The 16,505-nt window shown below is 43.8% G+C and overlaps 1 protein-coding gene across 3 annotated transcripts in view; it reads left to right on the top strand.

Moving 5' to 3' along the window:
• Window positions 1-16,505, top strand: part of cacnb4 (calcium voltage-gated channel auxiliary subunit beta 4) — a 207,998-nt gene that overhangs the window by 181,835 nt on the left and 9,658 nt on the right. For all 3 annotated transcript variants that reach the window (XM_033024808.1, XM_033024809.1, XM_033024811.1), the window contains 2 exons: window positions 5,327-5,478; window positions 14,707-14,802. In XM_033024808.1, coding sequence (XP_032880699.1) covers window positions 5,327-5,478; window positions 14,707-14,802 — 248 coding nt within the window. The remainder of the gene's footprint in view (window positions 1-5,326; window positions 5,479-14,706; window positions 14,803-16,505) is intronic.

Raw genomic sequence — 16,505 nt, 5'->3', positions numbered from 1 at the left:
CCTTCCTCATTACTCAATACCCAGTCTAGAATAGCCTGCTCTCTCGTTGGTTCCTCTACATGTTGGTTTAGAAAACTATCCTGCATACATTCCAAGAAATCCTCTTCCTCAGCACCCCAGCCAATTTGATTCACCCAATCTATTTGTAGATTGAAATCACCCATTATAATTGTTTTACCTTTGTTACACGCTTTTCTAATTTCCTGTTTGATGCCATCCCCAACTCCACTACTACTGTTAGGTGGCCTGTACACAACTCCCACTAGCGTTTTCTGCCCCTTAGTGTTTCGCAGCTCCAAGCTAATGTCCTTCCTTTCTATTGCGTTAATCTCCTCTCTAACCAGCAGCGCTGCCCCGCCTCCTTTTCCTTTCTGTCTATCCCTCCTGAATATTGAATATCCCTGGATGTTCAGCTCCCAGCCTTGGTCATCCTGGAGCCATGTCTCCATGATCCCAACTATATCATATTCATTAATAACTATCTGCACATTCAATAACTATCTGCACATTTCAATGGGGTCTCCCCTCATTTTTCTAAACACCAGCAACTATGTGCCCGTGAAGCCGCTGGAATTAAGCAAGATTATTATTTTACCTGTATCCCATCATATTTGTGAATATGACAGTAAACTTCATGTGACTTGAAAGACACAAAAAAATTGCTTGGTATGACAACCATATCTCTACCTGTACTGTCATGCATGGCATCAAAAGCACATAAGAATGATAAGAAAAATGATTATTAAAGTGGGGAGAGAGAGAGAGAGAGAAAAATAATGATGTTGTTTATTGGAAAGAATGCTTGTACATACATCAGACTTTAATAATGCCACAGGAGCTCATTTGTATTTAGGCATGTCCATAAGTCAGGTACTCACAAACCAGGTACACAGAAATGCTGGAGAAGCTCAGCGGGTGCAGCAGCATCTATGGAGCGAAGGAAATAGGCAACGTTTCGGGCCGAAACCCTGAAGGAAATAGGCAACGTTTCGGGACGAAACCCGGAAGGGTTTCGGGCTGAAACGTTTCCTATTTCCTTTGCTCCATAGATGCTGCTGCAACCGCTGAGTTTTTCCAGCATTTTTGTGTACCTTCGATTTTCCGGCATCTGCAGTTCCTTCTTAAACACTCACAAACCAGGGATGGCCTCCACTTGTTTTCCCATTTTCCAGGTGTGATGTAAGGCCAACAGCCTGAAACCTTATATCTGTTTCTCTCTCCACAGACTCTGCCAGAATTGCTGAATATTTGACAACCTATTGCCTTTATTTCAGATTTCCAGTATCTGTAGGTTTTATTTTTAACATTTCAAATACTCGGATGAATGATTGACATCCTTACAACCCAGAACCTTTCCATGATCTTCGAAGTTAAAGTCAGAACTGTGACTGAATAATCTTCACTTTTCTGGATGAGTGCGGTTTCCATAACGCTCAAGAAACTTGATTTCAAAACAAAGCAAGAGTCAAGGGTGTTTTATAGTGATATGTCGCAGTCAGAACAATGAAATTCTTACTTGCAGCAGTGCATTATATTGTAAACTGCTGCTGCAAGTAAGATTGTTGCAAGTATATTCTAAACAATATAATGAACAATTAAAAAAAGTTCAGTGTGTATATATTGTGTCCCTCGAGATCAGCACTCTACCCACTTTCCTATTCACTTCATTGATGTGGCGGCATGAATGCAACATTTACAAAACACACGCCAATAATTCACCAAGACTCTTTAGGCAACATCTCCCAAATCTATAACCTGACTCACCTAGTTGTACTATTGAAAGCGGGTCTATGCGAGTCCCCCATTGTAAATTCCCCAGAGTTACTAATCACCCTGGCTTTCTTTAATGTTATTTGGTCTTCATATTGAAAATCCCCCCCCCCCCTCCCCCAGTAGTCTTCTGTGAGTACCTTTATCATAAGGATTGCAGTGGTTCAAGAAGGTTTCATGATGCGCATATTCCATAAATGTATGAAAAATAAACTTATTCAAAGTGCTTTGACGTGCATTCCAAGATGCACCACAGCTATCTCCTTTAAGTAATTATATTGTTCCACGACAATAACTCACAATTATACTGTGCTTTTAAGTTGTCAAAATATCATGCTATTTAGCAGGAGTGAGATTAATTATTTTTTTTACAATTGACCACATGAGATACAGTATGTGGGAGTTGATCAAAAACTCTGTCGGAGAGATTTCAATGAGCATTGAAGGGGAAAAGAGAGCTAGAGAGGTGGAAAAGTTTTAAAGCGGGAATTCAAGCTCTCAGGGAGCAAAGTGCATGGATGCCAATGATCACAAGGAATGATCAACAGGGTTGAATTGGAGGAAAACACAGATTTGGGAGTATAGCAAACCGGTGGGATATTAAAGATGGGGGGGGGGGGGGGGGGGGAGAGATTTTTTCACAACAGTGAAGCCTGAAATTGGGGCACAGCTTTTCCAGCATAGATCAGCAAGTATAGTGGTGTTTAAGAAGGAGCTGCAGATGCTGGAAAATCGAAGGTAGACAAAAGTGCTGGAGAAATTCAGCGGGTGCAGCAGCATCTATGGAGCAAAGGAAATAGTGGTGACTGGTGAATAGAACATGTTGCATCTTATGACACAGGCAGAATATTTTGGATGATGTTGTAAAGTTATCGTAGTGACTATTCAAATTGTCAACTCCAAGGGTAACAAGGACAAAGTTATACACTTGAGCAGCGTTTGACCTGAAACAGGGTGGAAATGTCCATCTAATCTAATCTAGTCGGCTTCCCGACTCGGCCTCGGAGCTGTGGCGGTGGCGGCGGCGGCAGCGACCACCCGCGGAGTTTGAACAGGCCCGTTCGCGGAGCACGGTTGAGCCGCAGGACTTACCATCACCCGGTGGGGTCACAACATCTGGAGCCTGGATCGCCTCGGTGCAGAGGGAGAACAAAGAGGGAAGAGACAGAGATTTTAAGATTTTGCCTTCCATCACAGTGAGGAGGTGCCTGGTGAACTCACTGTGGTGGATGTTAAATTTGTGTTGATTGTGTGTTTTTGTCATTTTTATTATATGTATGACTGCAGGGAAACGAAATTTCGTTCAGACCGAAAGGTCTGAATGACAAATAAATTCAATTCAATTCAAAGGTGGAAGCCAAACATATTTTGTAATACGAAGATAGACACAAAATGCTGGAGTAACCTTTCTTCAGACTCGACCCGCAACATCCCCCATTCCTTCTCCCCAGAGATGCTGCCTGTCCCGCTGAGTTACTCCAGCATTTTGTATCTATCGTCGGTTTAAACCAGCATCTGCAGTTCCTCCATACACATATTTTGAAATCCAATGGGTGACGGGTGGCTGATATGCTGTGGCGTGTGGGAAGATGCAGCAGCACAGTCAGTAGTTGAGGCAGTCAAGAATGATTGAAGGACGGAAGGAAGTATTTTAGTCTCGATTCTCTGCCACCAAAGTGATTGGATCAGGCATGATTGACTACTGCTTCTTTTCCTGTCCATCAATTTCATATGTTCAACTGCTGTCAATCACATGCAACGTTGCATCAAATATTCACTAATATTTCCTGAAATGCTTCAAATGTTCACTAATATTTCCTGAAATGCTTCTATTTCCAGCTGAGGTGCAACATAGATTGCTCTCGAAGGGAATGATTAAATGTTAAAAGAACATGCAGCAAACTGCCGCAACTTCAAAGCTTGGATCTAATCCACTAAGCATAGAGCAGCATGAAGCAAATTCATACAATGAAGATTTAAACAGTCCCATTTCAAAATCCTAACTTGGAATCTGCAGATGGTCTGTAGTGTAAATCCACTCTATACCCCTGTCCCACTTCGGAAACCTGAACGGAAACCTCTGGAGACTTTACGCCCCACCCAAGGTTTCCGTGCGGTTCCCGGAGGTTGCAGGTAGTGGAAGCAGGCAGGGAGACTGACAAAAACCTCCGGGAACCTCCGGGAACCGCACAGAAACCTTGGGTGGGGCGCAAATTCTCCAGAGGTTTCCGTTCAAGTTTCCTAAGTGGGACAGGGGCATGTTTCAGCTATTCCGATGTCTAGGCATGCCTGCATAGGTTAAAATTATTAAAGCAATATAATTTCTACAGACCAGTAAATGAATATAAATTGAGTGGCCAACCAGTCTCATAAGTAATAAAATCTCCAGCCATTTTAACATAAATGGCTGACAAATTACACAGTAAATATATAAAAACTGAAATTCCGATTTCCTCTTTTAATAATTCTTAGTAGCACCAAAGAATACTATCAGGAATGAGTGAGCTCAAATCCTCTGGATGGGAGGTGAGGGGTAATGGTGCCAAGACATATATTTTGGTGGGTTGTGATTAAAACATGGTCTTAAAGGAGGTGCTGTGTGAGAGAACAGTGAAGAGTGGATATTATCCACTGGAACTTTTGAAATGGGAAATATGCTGAGATTTTTAAGCCTTCATGCCGGGGAAATTGCAAATGTATCCCGTAGCTGGGTTAGACCATTGAGCATGGTAAGGCTGAACATATCAAACAAAGGAAATGATCCTTCTGCTTCCACCTCTGGCCTTTGTTCCAACCATTTGCCTCATAAACCCCCTCTCAAACTGAAATGTCACCTATCCATATTCTCCAGTGACGCTGCGTGATCTGCTGAGCTACACCAGCATGTTGTGTCCTGAAATGATCAAATAAAAGTTTAAGCAACTCAGCGGGTCAGGCAGCTTCTCTGGAGAATAGGAATAGGACCTATTCGGCTGAGTTACTCTAGCTTTTTGTGTCTGCCTTTGGTTTAAACCAGCATCTGCAGTTCCTCGCTACACAATTAAAAGTTTAAGTTTTGTTTAGCTTATTTTCTTGAGTATTTAATGTTTTCCATTGTTAATGCTGAACTTAAAAAATCATAAATTTTATGTTTTTAATTGTTCACTTCATGTTTGTTATTCTTTAGGTAGCTTTGACTTTCGGAGATGTTTAAAACTATTCAGTGTCCTTCATAGCCTTTACAAGTGGCAGAACTATGGGGGTGAGGGGGTGGTGACATTAGGGGTAAGGCTTTGGCATGTGTCAAAGCTTCAGGGGCATTTCAGGATCTCTTCAGTGCAACATTGGAGGCCCGATGGCTAATAGGATCACACTGAGAATTGGAATGTTTTGGGACAACAAAGTAGGCCCTCCCTATCTAAGCATGGTTCAGGTGAAACCATCCATGGCAATACGAGTCAGATTGATTTGTTTTTGATTTGAGTCCTTGGATATGCAAGCAAGCAAAGCTGAATTTAAACATTTTATAGGTGAGTTCAAGAAACTAAACTGATTTCCCTACTTTTTCTTTCACTAGCTGAAGTGCAGAGTGAAATTGAGAGGATCTTTGAGTTGGCCAGAACTTTGCAGTTGGTTGTTTTAGATGCAGACACCATTAATCATCCAGCCCAGCTCATCAAGACCTCGCTCGCACCAATCATCGTCCATGTTAAAGTTTCTTCTCCAAAGGTAAAATACATCATTCCTAAATAGGTTGTTTAACTGTATTGCTCCATTAAATATAACAATAAAATGTTTTACATTTTTTTAGTGTGGTTCAGTTGTAGTCCAGTTCATCTCCATCAAGGTGTGGGGTGGCACAGTGGAGCAGCTGGTAAAGCTGCAGTCTTACAGTGCCAGAGATCCGAGTTCGTGTCTGATCTGGGCTGCTGTCTCTGTGGAGTTGGCATGATATCCCAACCACCATGTGGGTTTTCACCGGGTGCTATGTTTGTCTCCCACATCCCAAAGAAATGTGAGTTTGTAGGTTAATTGACCGCAGAAAGGTACCCCCAAGTGTGTCGGGAGTTGGTGAGATTTTGGGACAACATGGAACTAGTGTGAACAGGTGATCGATGATCAGTATGCACTTGGTGGGTCGAAGTTCCCATTTCCATGCAGAAAGACTCGCAATCAGAGGTGAAAGTCACTTGGTATGGGCTAGTATGATGTGCTAGTAAAATGTGGCCAACGTTATGGTTGTGGTATGACCATGCAGGCAAGGAATATATACTAGCTTACCTATAATAAATCGAAGTTCTTTTTGCCCTTACCAACACTTGCCATACCATGCAGATCCAAAAGTATATCTAGCCATCTAGATTTGGAAAAATCTAGATTTTCTAATTTTTTTATTGGTTCACGCACATGTTAAAGATTTCATAGTACTCTGAAGAAAATTGTTGAGTTGATTGAACAAACAACTGACCAGACATCCTATTGCTGTTTGTTGGACAATGGCTACATTACTGTGCCTTTGTAACCACAGTTCATAATCTGTGAAATAGTTTGGGGTGTTTCATTAACCGAGTGCTTGGTGACAGCCGGCTACTGATAATTGTTATTGATGTTGAAAATAACATTTCCTTAGCTGAAAATGTTTTTGAAGAATAATCTACAGAGCAAGATAATAAATTCAATAACACTGGATTTATACAAAACGTAATGGTGGAGAAATTTGTTTTTGGTTGTTTATTGCAAACACATACAAAAAACTACCCACTGGTTTTATTTGGCTCTTGTAAATTCTGTTCTTATCCAATCAGCCTTTCTAAAATGAGGAAAAACCAAAAAACAAATGTTTATACGTTAAGTACAAGTGTACAAAGTTTCTCTGACCAAATTTAATAAAGTGATTAAGCTGTGAAAGTTGTTTAGCGCATGTGTTCCTATTTTCACAGAGGGAATGTTTACATTTTGAACCAGACATAATGATTTAATGCAATTAAGTGGCTTGTCAGGGCACCTCAGAAGCTGTGAAGAATCAAGCATGATATATATATATATATTGTGATGTGAAAGTCAATGTGTCAAATGATACGCTTTAAGAGCAGTCGGGGTTACTGTCAAAGAAGTACTGAAGGTACTGTCGTGTTTGAAGGTAGACAAATCTCCAGGGCCTGATCTGATATATCCGAGGACATTGTGGGAAACTAGAGTGAAAATTGCCGGAGCCCTGGTTGAAATTTATGAGTCGTCCTTAAATACAGGAGAGGTGCCTGAAGACTGGAGGGTGGCAACTGTTGTACCTCTTTTCAAGAAGGGCTGCAGGGAAAATGCTGGGAACTATAGGCTGGTGAGCTTAACATCTCTAGTTGGTAATTTACTGGAGATTATTCTGTTAGGATAGGATATACAGGGCATTTGGATGGGCAAGGGCTGATTAGGGATATTCAGTATGGTTTTGTTCATGGAAGATCATCTCACAAATCTGATTGATTTTTTTGAAGACGTGACCAAAAAGGTTGATGAAGGCAGAGCTGTAGATGTTGTGTACATGGACTTCAGAAAGGCGTTCGACAAGGTTCCTCATGGTAAGCTGCTCTGGAAGGTTAGATCACATGGGATCCAAGGAGAGATAACTGAATGGATAGCAAATTAGCTCCATGGAAGGAAGCAGAATGGTGGAAGGTCGCTTCTCAGACTGGATGCCTGTGACAAGTGGTAGATTACTGTTTGTCATCTATATCAATGATTTGTATGAGAACATACTGGGCAAGATTAGCAAGTTTGATGATGATACAAAAGTTAGTGGTTTTGCAGATAGTGAAGATGGTTGTGAATGATTGCAGCAGGATCTGGATCGTTTGGCCAGGTGGGCAGAGGAATAGTTGATGGATATTAATACAGTGAAGTGTGAGGTGTTGCATTTTGATATGTTGAACAAGGGCAGGACCTACATAGTAAATGGTAGGCCTCTGGGTAGTGTTATAGAGCAGAGGGATCTAAGAATACAGGTGCATGGTTCCTTGAAGGTCAAATTCCAGGTAAATAAGGTGGTCAAAAAGGCTTTTGGCACTTTGGCCTTCAGTCAGAGTATTGAGTATAGAAGTTGAGAGGTCATGTTGCAGTTGTATAAGACGTTGGTGAGACTGCATTTAGAATATTGTGTTCTGTTCTGGAGACCAAGTTATAGGAAAGATATTGTTAAGCTTGAAAGGGTTCAGAAAAGATTTACGATAATGTTGCCAGGTCTAGAGGGTGTGAGCTGCTGGGAGAGGTTGAGTAGGCTGGGACTCTATTCCTTGGAGCGCAGGAGGATGAGTGGTGATCTTATATAGGTATATATAAGATCATGAGAGGAATAGATCGGGTAGATGCACAGAGTCTCTTGCCCAGAGTAGGTGAATTGAGGACCATCGGTTAAGATGAAGGGGAAAATATTTAATAGGAATCTGAGGGCTCATTTTTTGGTGGTGGGTGTATGGAACAAGCTGCCAGAGGAGGTAGTTGAGGCAGGGACTATCCCAACATATAATAAACAGTCGGACAGGTACATGGATAGGACAGGTTTGGAGGAATATTGTCCAAATGCTGGTAGGTCAAAGTCAAAGTCAAAGTCAAATTTATTCGTCACATGCACATTTCATGCAATGAAATGAATTTGCCAGCAGTGATACATTTAAAAGAACACACAATACACAATACAATTTAACACAAACATCCACCACAGCATTCTTCACTGTGGTGGAAGGCAACAAAGTTATGCCAGTCCTCCTCCCTTGTTCACCCGTGGTCGGGGCCATAGACCACCTGTACTCAGCGCTACAGATGGCCCTCGATGTACAGGCCCTCTCGTCGGGATGATCTAAACTCCGACCTCGGGACGGTGAAAAATACTCCGTGGCTTGGAGGTCCCGAATCGGCATTTTCCTACCGGAGTCCGCGGCTTCAGGATGTTATAGAAACATAGAAACATAGAAAATAGGTGCAGGAGTAGGCCATTCGGCCCTTCGAGCCTGCACCACCATTCAATATGATCATGGCTGATCATCCAACTCAGTATCCTGTACCTGCCTTCTCTCCATACCCCCTGATCCCTTTAGCCACAAGGGCCACATCTAACTCCCTCTTAAATATAGCCAATGAACTGGCCTCAACTACCTTCTGTGGCAGAGAATTCCAGAGATTCACCACTCTCTGTTTGAAAAATGTTTTTCTCATCTCGGTCCTAAAAGATTTCCCCCTTATCCTTAACCATGTACCATGTAACTATGCACCATGTGTGTGAACAGGTTGCTGATGAGGTCTATCTTAAATCTCGCCCCTCCCATCCTAAGCCTTCAAATTTCAGAATCCTCTCTCTACTTTGGGGAAAAAGTCTGTGAACATTCACTTTATCCATAACTCTCATGACCTAGAACACTTCAATAAGGTCACCTTCAAGCCTCCTACAGTCCAAAGGAAAAAATGGTCTCAACCTATCCTACCTTCCCATGTAACTCAATCCTGCATGGCCAATATTTCCCTGCTCAGCAGCTTTTGTTTTTGTAAATGTGGGGTGGGGTCTCAACATACAAGGCCCGAATGGAGAAGGAAGACAGATGGGTTTATGTCTGTCAATCTGGAGGGTTCATGGTTACCATCACTGAGACTAGTTTTAATAACTGTCGGACTAGAGCTACGGAGCCATACAGCAGGGAGACATAGGGAGTTATAGGCCGCAAGGCCAGCGGTCGGATCTGTTCTCCGGCGATCCCTAGTGAGGGACCCCAGGCTCCGGATGGAAAGTCCATGCCCCGCCCGCGGCTACAAGCTCCGCAGACCGCGGCTTCGGGATGTTATCGGCCGCGGACCGGCGGTCGGAGGTCTTCCCCAGCGGTCCCTAGCGAGGGATCCCAGGCTCCGGATGGTAAGTCCACGCCACGCCCGCAGCTAGAAACTCCACAGACCACAGTCCCATGATGTCAACCAGGGGCGGAAAATCCGGGGGGGCCAGAGGGGACACGTCCCCTCCATGTTTTGAGAGGTGGGGGACATCCCCCCCAAGTTTTTGTAATCCGGATTTTGAAATCCGGTGAAATCTCAGCTCTCCGCGAGACAGTGGGGGTGGGACTGATGATCGATGGTGCCGATTGGACGAGAGAGACGTCGGTCAGCAGGCAATGGGGGCGGGACATGATTCAGCGCGACGATTGGAGGAGGGAGGAGTGGAGTGGGGTGGGGGGGGCGGGGTGGTACTGAGGATAGAGCGCGGTGATTGGAGGAGGGAGATGTGGCACAGACCTGCGCTTCATCCAGAGCCAGGATCGATCCCGGCCGGGTCTCCGGCTCTGTCCTGTCCCCTCCCGAGTACCTCCCCCCCCCGCGGGTGGACAGAGACGTCGGCAGCAAATTTCCTCCGCTATAGGATCATTGGTCGGGAATCAGACGGGCCAGCGCAGAGAACAGCGCTAAACCCAGCTCAACTCTGCCTGTCCTGCCAGGTGAGCCTACAGTCTTCCTGGACTTGCGGGAAATATGGCCAGCGCGGAGAAGCAGCACTGGTGTCCCGTCAGTCCAGACAGGGCTGTAGTTAACCCGGTGAGACAGGCAGAGTTGAGCTGCATTTAGCGCTGGATTGAGCCTCCGAAGCCTCGTGCGCGTGTGTGTGTGCACGCATGTGCGCGTGACCGCCAAAAAATTGTGTCCCCCGTCCCCTCCATGTTTTGACAGCGAGCTCCGCTCTTGATGTCAACGATACCAGGCCAGTACTCTTTTCTGGCGACTCCCGGCAAGGGTTTGCCCGCTCCGCGATGGAAGGTCCATGCTGCACCTGCTGCCGATGCTCCGGACCTGACTCCGGGAAAGGCCGCTCCAATCCATGATGTTAGGCCGCGAGGGAGGCGACATGGAAAAAAATCGCCTCTCCGTGGTGGAGGTGGCCGAAAGTGGTTTCCTCACTTTCACCTCCCCCCCACCCCTCACATAAGGCATATCGAGAGACACCCAAACTGACACTAGACACACCAAAATAAAAAGTAGAAATAACGAAGACGCTGCTGGCTGGGCAGCCATCTCGCAGCGCCCCCACCGACCTTATTGGTGGGGCTAGTGTAGCTGGGACATGTTGGCGGATGTGGACAAGTTGGGCCAAAGGGCCTGTTTCCAACTGTATCACTCTATGACTCTGTAACACTCTGGAAAGCTGGAGCGCAGTGTTTAGGAGTGGCACCAATCTCTTCCATAATTAACTGTCCGAAGACAGTTAAAAAAAAAATGTTACAGATGCGGGGAGCACTGGAAAGCTACATTTATCTTTCAGTCTGAAGAAGGGTCTCGACCCGAAACGTCTCCTATTTCCTTCGCTCCATAGATGCTGCCTCACCCGTTGAGTTTCTCCAGCATTTTTGTCTACCTTTAGCTTTCCGAAGGCTATTTAATAATGTTGACATTGATAGTGAATAAGGTGTCACAAAAGAAGCCAAAATGTAATATTGAACCAATAGTTTAAAATCAAGATTCAGAAGAAATTAATAGGCTGTTAAGATAATTTCAACATTAAAATTGTATATTTAATATAGTCATGAAATGCTTTGAGAGGCTGGTGAAGAAACACATCTGTGCCTTCCTCCCTCGCAACATGGACCCGTTGCAGTTCGCATACCGTCCGAACAGATCCACGGACGATGCGGTCTCCCAGGTTCTGCACAACCTTCTCTCTCATCTTGACAGCCAGAAGGGGGGCTACGTGAGGATGCTGTTCATAGACTTCAGTTCAGCCTTCAACACGATAGTCCCCACCAGACTGGCCAAGAAGCTACTGGAATTGGGGCTCAACACCTCCCTGTGTGCCTGGGTCTTGGACTTTCTCTCCATCAGGCCCCAGGTAGTCAAGATGGGGTGAAATACATTGAAGTCCCTCACCCTGAGCACAGGGTCCCCCCAGGGTTGCATCCTCAGCCCCCTACTGTACTCCCTGTACACACATGACTGTGTGGCTAGGTTCAGCTCCAACTCAATAATCAAGTTTGCTGATGACACAGTGGTGGTGGGCCTGATCTCAGACAACGATGAGAAGGCCTACCGGGAGGAGGTGGCTGATCTAGCACTCTGGTGTCAGGACAACAGCCTCCTCTTGAACATCAAAAAAACTAAGGAGCTGATCGTGGACTTTAGGAGGGCACATCAACCGAGGACGTACACACCATTGAGGATAAATGGGGATACTGTGGATAGGGTGAGCTGTTTAAATTCCTGGGAGTCCACATCTCTGAGGATAAGACATGGACATCACACGCTGCAGCACTCGTGAGTAAGGCAAGACAGCGGCTTTACCACCTCAGGCAATTGAGGAAATTCAGAGTGTCTCTGAGGAACCTCCAGTGCTTCTGCTCAGCGGCCGTGGAAATATCACGATTTGGTTTGGGAACTGCTCTGCCCAGGACAAGAAGGCTCTGCAGAGAGTAGTGCATTCGGCCGAACGCACTATGGGAACTTCACTCGCCCCTCTGCAGGAACTATACATCAGGAGGTGCAACTCCAGAGCCAATAAGATCATGGGAGACCCCTTCCACCCCTGCAATGGACTGTTCCAGCTGCTGCGGTCAGGCAAACGCCTCCGTTGCCATGCTGTGAGAACGGAGAGGTTGAGAAGGAGTTTCTTCCAATAGGCCATTAGGACTGTAAACTCCTACCTCACCAGGGACTAACTTTACTGTACGATTCTACTGGTTTTTTTTTTAATTGCTGTTTTTGTTTCCTTTTTCCTTCCTCCCACAATATGTAATATGTAAAAGAATGTGTGATTCTGTTCCATTTTGTTTGTAGTTTGTTTGTTTTTTGCACAAAGTCCGCGAGCATTGCCACTTTTCATTTCACTGCACATCTCGTATGTGTATGTGACGAATAAACTTGACTTGACTCTGGAATAGATGACGATTCGGGTCGAGACCCTTCTGCGACCCGAAACATAAAAAATATTCCTTTTCTCCAAAGGTGCTGCCTGACCTGCTGAGTTACTCCAGCTTTTTGTGTCTATCTTAGGTTGAAACCAGCATCTGCAGTTTTTTCCTATAGCAGAAAGGCAATGTTGGAGTGCCGGGAACAATGGATTGGATGGCATTGACAGCCATCTGGTGGGTCCAAATGGGATTTCTGACTAGGAGCAGTAACTGCACGAGTTCGTTATGAACTTCTGCATGGGCCTGCTGTAGTGCAGAATGTGCTAGAGGTTAGACATGCACATGTTTAGTCATCTGAGTCCAGGGAGGGGTTTCCTCCAGAGGACATGGGTTTAAGGGGAGAGGGGAAAGATTTAATAGGAAACTGAGAGGCAATTTTTTCACTCGGCTGAGTGAGCATATGGAATGAGACTGCCAGAGGAGGTAGCTTAGGCAGGTACTATAACAACAGTTATAACCATATAACAATTACAGCGCGGAAACAGGCCATCTCGGCCCTTCTAGTCCGTGCCGAACACTTATTCTCACCTAGTCCCATCTACCTGCACTCAGACCATAACCCTCCATTCCTTTCCCGTCCATATACCTATCCAATTTATTTTTAAATGATAAAATCGAACCTGCCTCCACCACTTCCACTGGAAGCTCATTCCACACAGCTACCACTCTCTGGGTAAAGAAGTTCCACCCTCATGTTACCCCTAAACTTCTGTCCCTTAATTTAAAAGGCATTTGGACAGGTACATGGATAGGAAAGGTTTAGAGAGATAAGGGCCAAATGCAGAGAGGTGGGACTAACGTAGATGGGGCATCTTGGTCAGCATGGGTAAGTTGGGCTGAAGGGCCTGTTCCTGTGCTGTATGGCTCTATGACTCCCAAGGTACTGATTGCCTACTTCATGGCTGGTGCACACTATCAATTTACAAAGAATGGAAATGAAAGAAGGTGGTTTACTTTAATTAATTTAAGTCATGATTTAATTAATTTATTTCAGATATTTGTGTTTTAGGTGTATTTATAATTGTTATGTTTTATCAATAATTTTATTTGTTTATTGAATAATTCAAATCCTTGTCAGCCGAGGACGAACCTTTTCACCAAGAGCATGGTTTGAGTCTGGAATGCATTATCTGAATGGGTAGTTAAGGCAGGTACTTTCACAACATTAAAAAAAGTATCTGGGCAAGTTCTTGAACTGTCATGGCATTGAAGGTTGTAGTGGCCAGTAGTGATGAACGGGATTAGTTATAGAAGGTTAACTGATGGGGGGTATCCACCATAGGTCAGCCTGCGGGCAAGTTTGTAGCCTACTCCATCTCATGGAGTGACCGTAATAGCAGAGCCTTGAAATCGTTAGGAGCTTAATGGCTACCAAAGACAGGTGAGGTTGCAGGTTTGTTGCACAGGGCATATGCAGGGAGAGATGCTCTAAAACGCAATAACCAGGATTAGGACCGTGCAAAGGTGCAGTGACAATCTGAATATTTCTATCTTTTTTCTTTTTTTTTTTAATATTTTATTTATTATAAGTAATGTACATTACAGCGATATAAGCCAAAAATAACATAATACATTTCCTGTACCACTTCTTATTTTAAACCTTAAAAACAAGGAAAGTAGAGAGAGTTAGATAGGATAGTAAGTGCGTGAAAGAGTGATCAAGAGAGACCCGTAGAAACGTAAAACATGAAAAGAGATAAAAAGAAAATCAAAGAGAAAAAAAAAGAAAAATGAAGAAAAATAGAGCAAAAGATATAAGCAAGAAAAATAAGATAAAAGGGATATACCTACTTCGTATCTTTACACACCCCTCACCAGGTCCTGAAACCATTTATTTTCAAAGTTATGTTGCACCCTATATTTGTGAATACTTCTATCTTTGAGGTTATTTGAGATGTCTTTACAGTGGAAGAACACGTTGCTCTCTGCCTTAAAATTTACTTTTGCTTTAGAATCTAACCCGTAATGCCTTGAATGCTTCAATCTTGTAAATCCTAACTTTTGTTGACTGAATAATTTTCTTTGTTTTCACCAGGTCCTGCAGAGGTTGATAAAGTCCCGAGGAAAGTCACAGAGTAAAAACCTCAATGTCCAGTTGGTGGCAGCAGATAAACTGGCGCAGTGCCCTCCAGTATGTACTAGTTCAGCAATTGCTGAGATAGATGGCAATATTTCTTATGTATTTGTTATACTTGTTATACGAGTAGCCAAGTACTTGTTATCCTCCACAAAGTAAAGTAACTAGAATGTGTGAAATTACATCCCAACACACTTCCTCCTTTTCAAATAGTTCTGCAATCTAGATCCCTGCAAATAATTATATGATATTCGAATTTGACCATGAATCATTTGTCCATTTAGACTAAGTTTTAATCACATAAACTTAAAAGAGAACAACATTGTCATTATTATTATAACTTTCAGAGCTAGTTGTGAGTTAGTAACAACTAGTTCTTAGTAAGAGTGACTATGAGTGGAACAGGATAAAAATTCACTCAAAATCCTATTCATACAGCCATCATTTATGAACTGCATTTAAATTCAGCACTGAATAATCTACTTAAAATAGATTGGGTAAAATCAGTGCAATGGATTAACAATTGCTCCCATGTTTTCCTCAGTGTCTGAGTGTTCAACTTGCTGGACCCCATTTTCTAACCTCATTCCCAGTCCCAAGCTCTCGTGTGCATATTCACCAGCCCCACAACCTATATGTTCCCGAGGGCACACTTGGAATATTATGTGCAGTTTTGCTCACTCTGCTATAGGAAAGATGCCATTGAGCTGGAAACTGAAGTGCAAAGTGTTGAGAAGGATGTTGCCTTCACTCAATGGCCTAAGCTAAAGGGAGAGGTTGAGCAAGGTAGGACTTTATTCCTTGAAACCCATGAGACCAAGGGGTGGTCTTATGGAGGTGTATAAAATCATGAGGGGCATAGATATGTTGAATGATTCTAGTCTTTTGTCCAGGGTAAGGGAATCAAGAATTAGAGGCCATGGGTTTAAGGTGAGGGGAGAAAAAATGTATTCAAACCTGAGGGGCAGCTTTTTCATACAGCAAGTGGTGGATATATGAAATGAGTCCCAAGAGGCAGGTACAATAACAACTTCCAAAAGACATTTGAACAGATACATGGATAGGAAAGGTTTAGAGGGCAAACACAGGAAATGGGACAACCGTAGATGGGGTATCTTAGTTGATGTGGACAAGTTGGGCTGAAGGGGCTGTTTCTATGCTGTATGACTCAATTTGCTCTCATACCCTAATTCTATTCTAATTATATTCCACTGACTGTGCAATAATCTACAATCAATGCACAGCCGAAACTGATAATGATCACTCTTTGAACCCTGCCCTGGAATCCTCCGCCATTTTATCCCTGTCTTGAGATCTATGAGATCCTGTTTATATTGCTTGATCTTGAACACGTTTTAGATTAGCCCTCCCTCCGGTTTCTTAATTTTAAACTTTATCATTCATCTTTGTTTACATCTCAGTTAATTGTCTTGGAAGTTTAAATGTACTGTACAAAGTATTGTTGGTGTTACACAAAATGTGCGGCACGGTGGCGTAGCAGTAGAGCTACTGCCCTACAGTGCCAGAGACCTGGGTTCGATCCTGGCTATGGGTGCTTGTCTGTATGGAGGTTGTACGTTCTCCACATGGGTTTTCTCCGAGACCTTTGGTTTCCTCCCACATTCCAAAGAAGCACAGGTTTGCAGTTTAATTGACTTGTGTATGTAAAATTGTCGCCAGTGAGTGTAGGGTCATGTTTATGTGTGGGGTAAGGCTGGTTGGTGTGGACTCGGTGAGCCGAAGGGCCTGTTTCCGCG

Source organism: Amblyraja radiata, chromosome 7 (genome assembly GCF_010909765.2).
Source record: "Amblyraja radiata isolate CabotCenter1 chromosome 7, sAmbRad1.1.pri, whole genome shotgun sequence".
Classification (NCBI taxonomy): domain Eukaryota; kingdom Metazoa; phylum Chordata; class Chondrichthyes; order Rajiformes; family Rajidae; genus Amblyraja; species Amblyraja radiata.
This window is presented reverse-complemented; position numbering and strand designations above follow the sequence as displayed.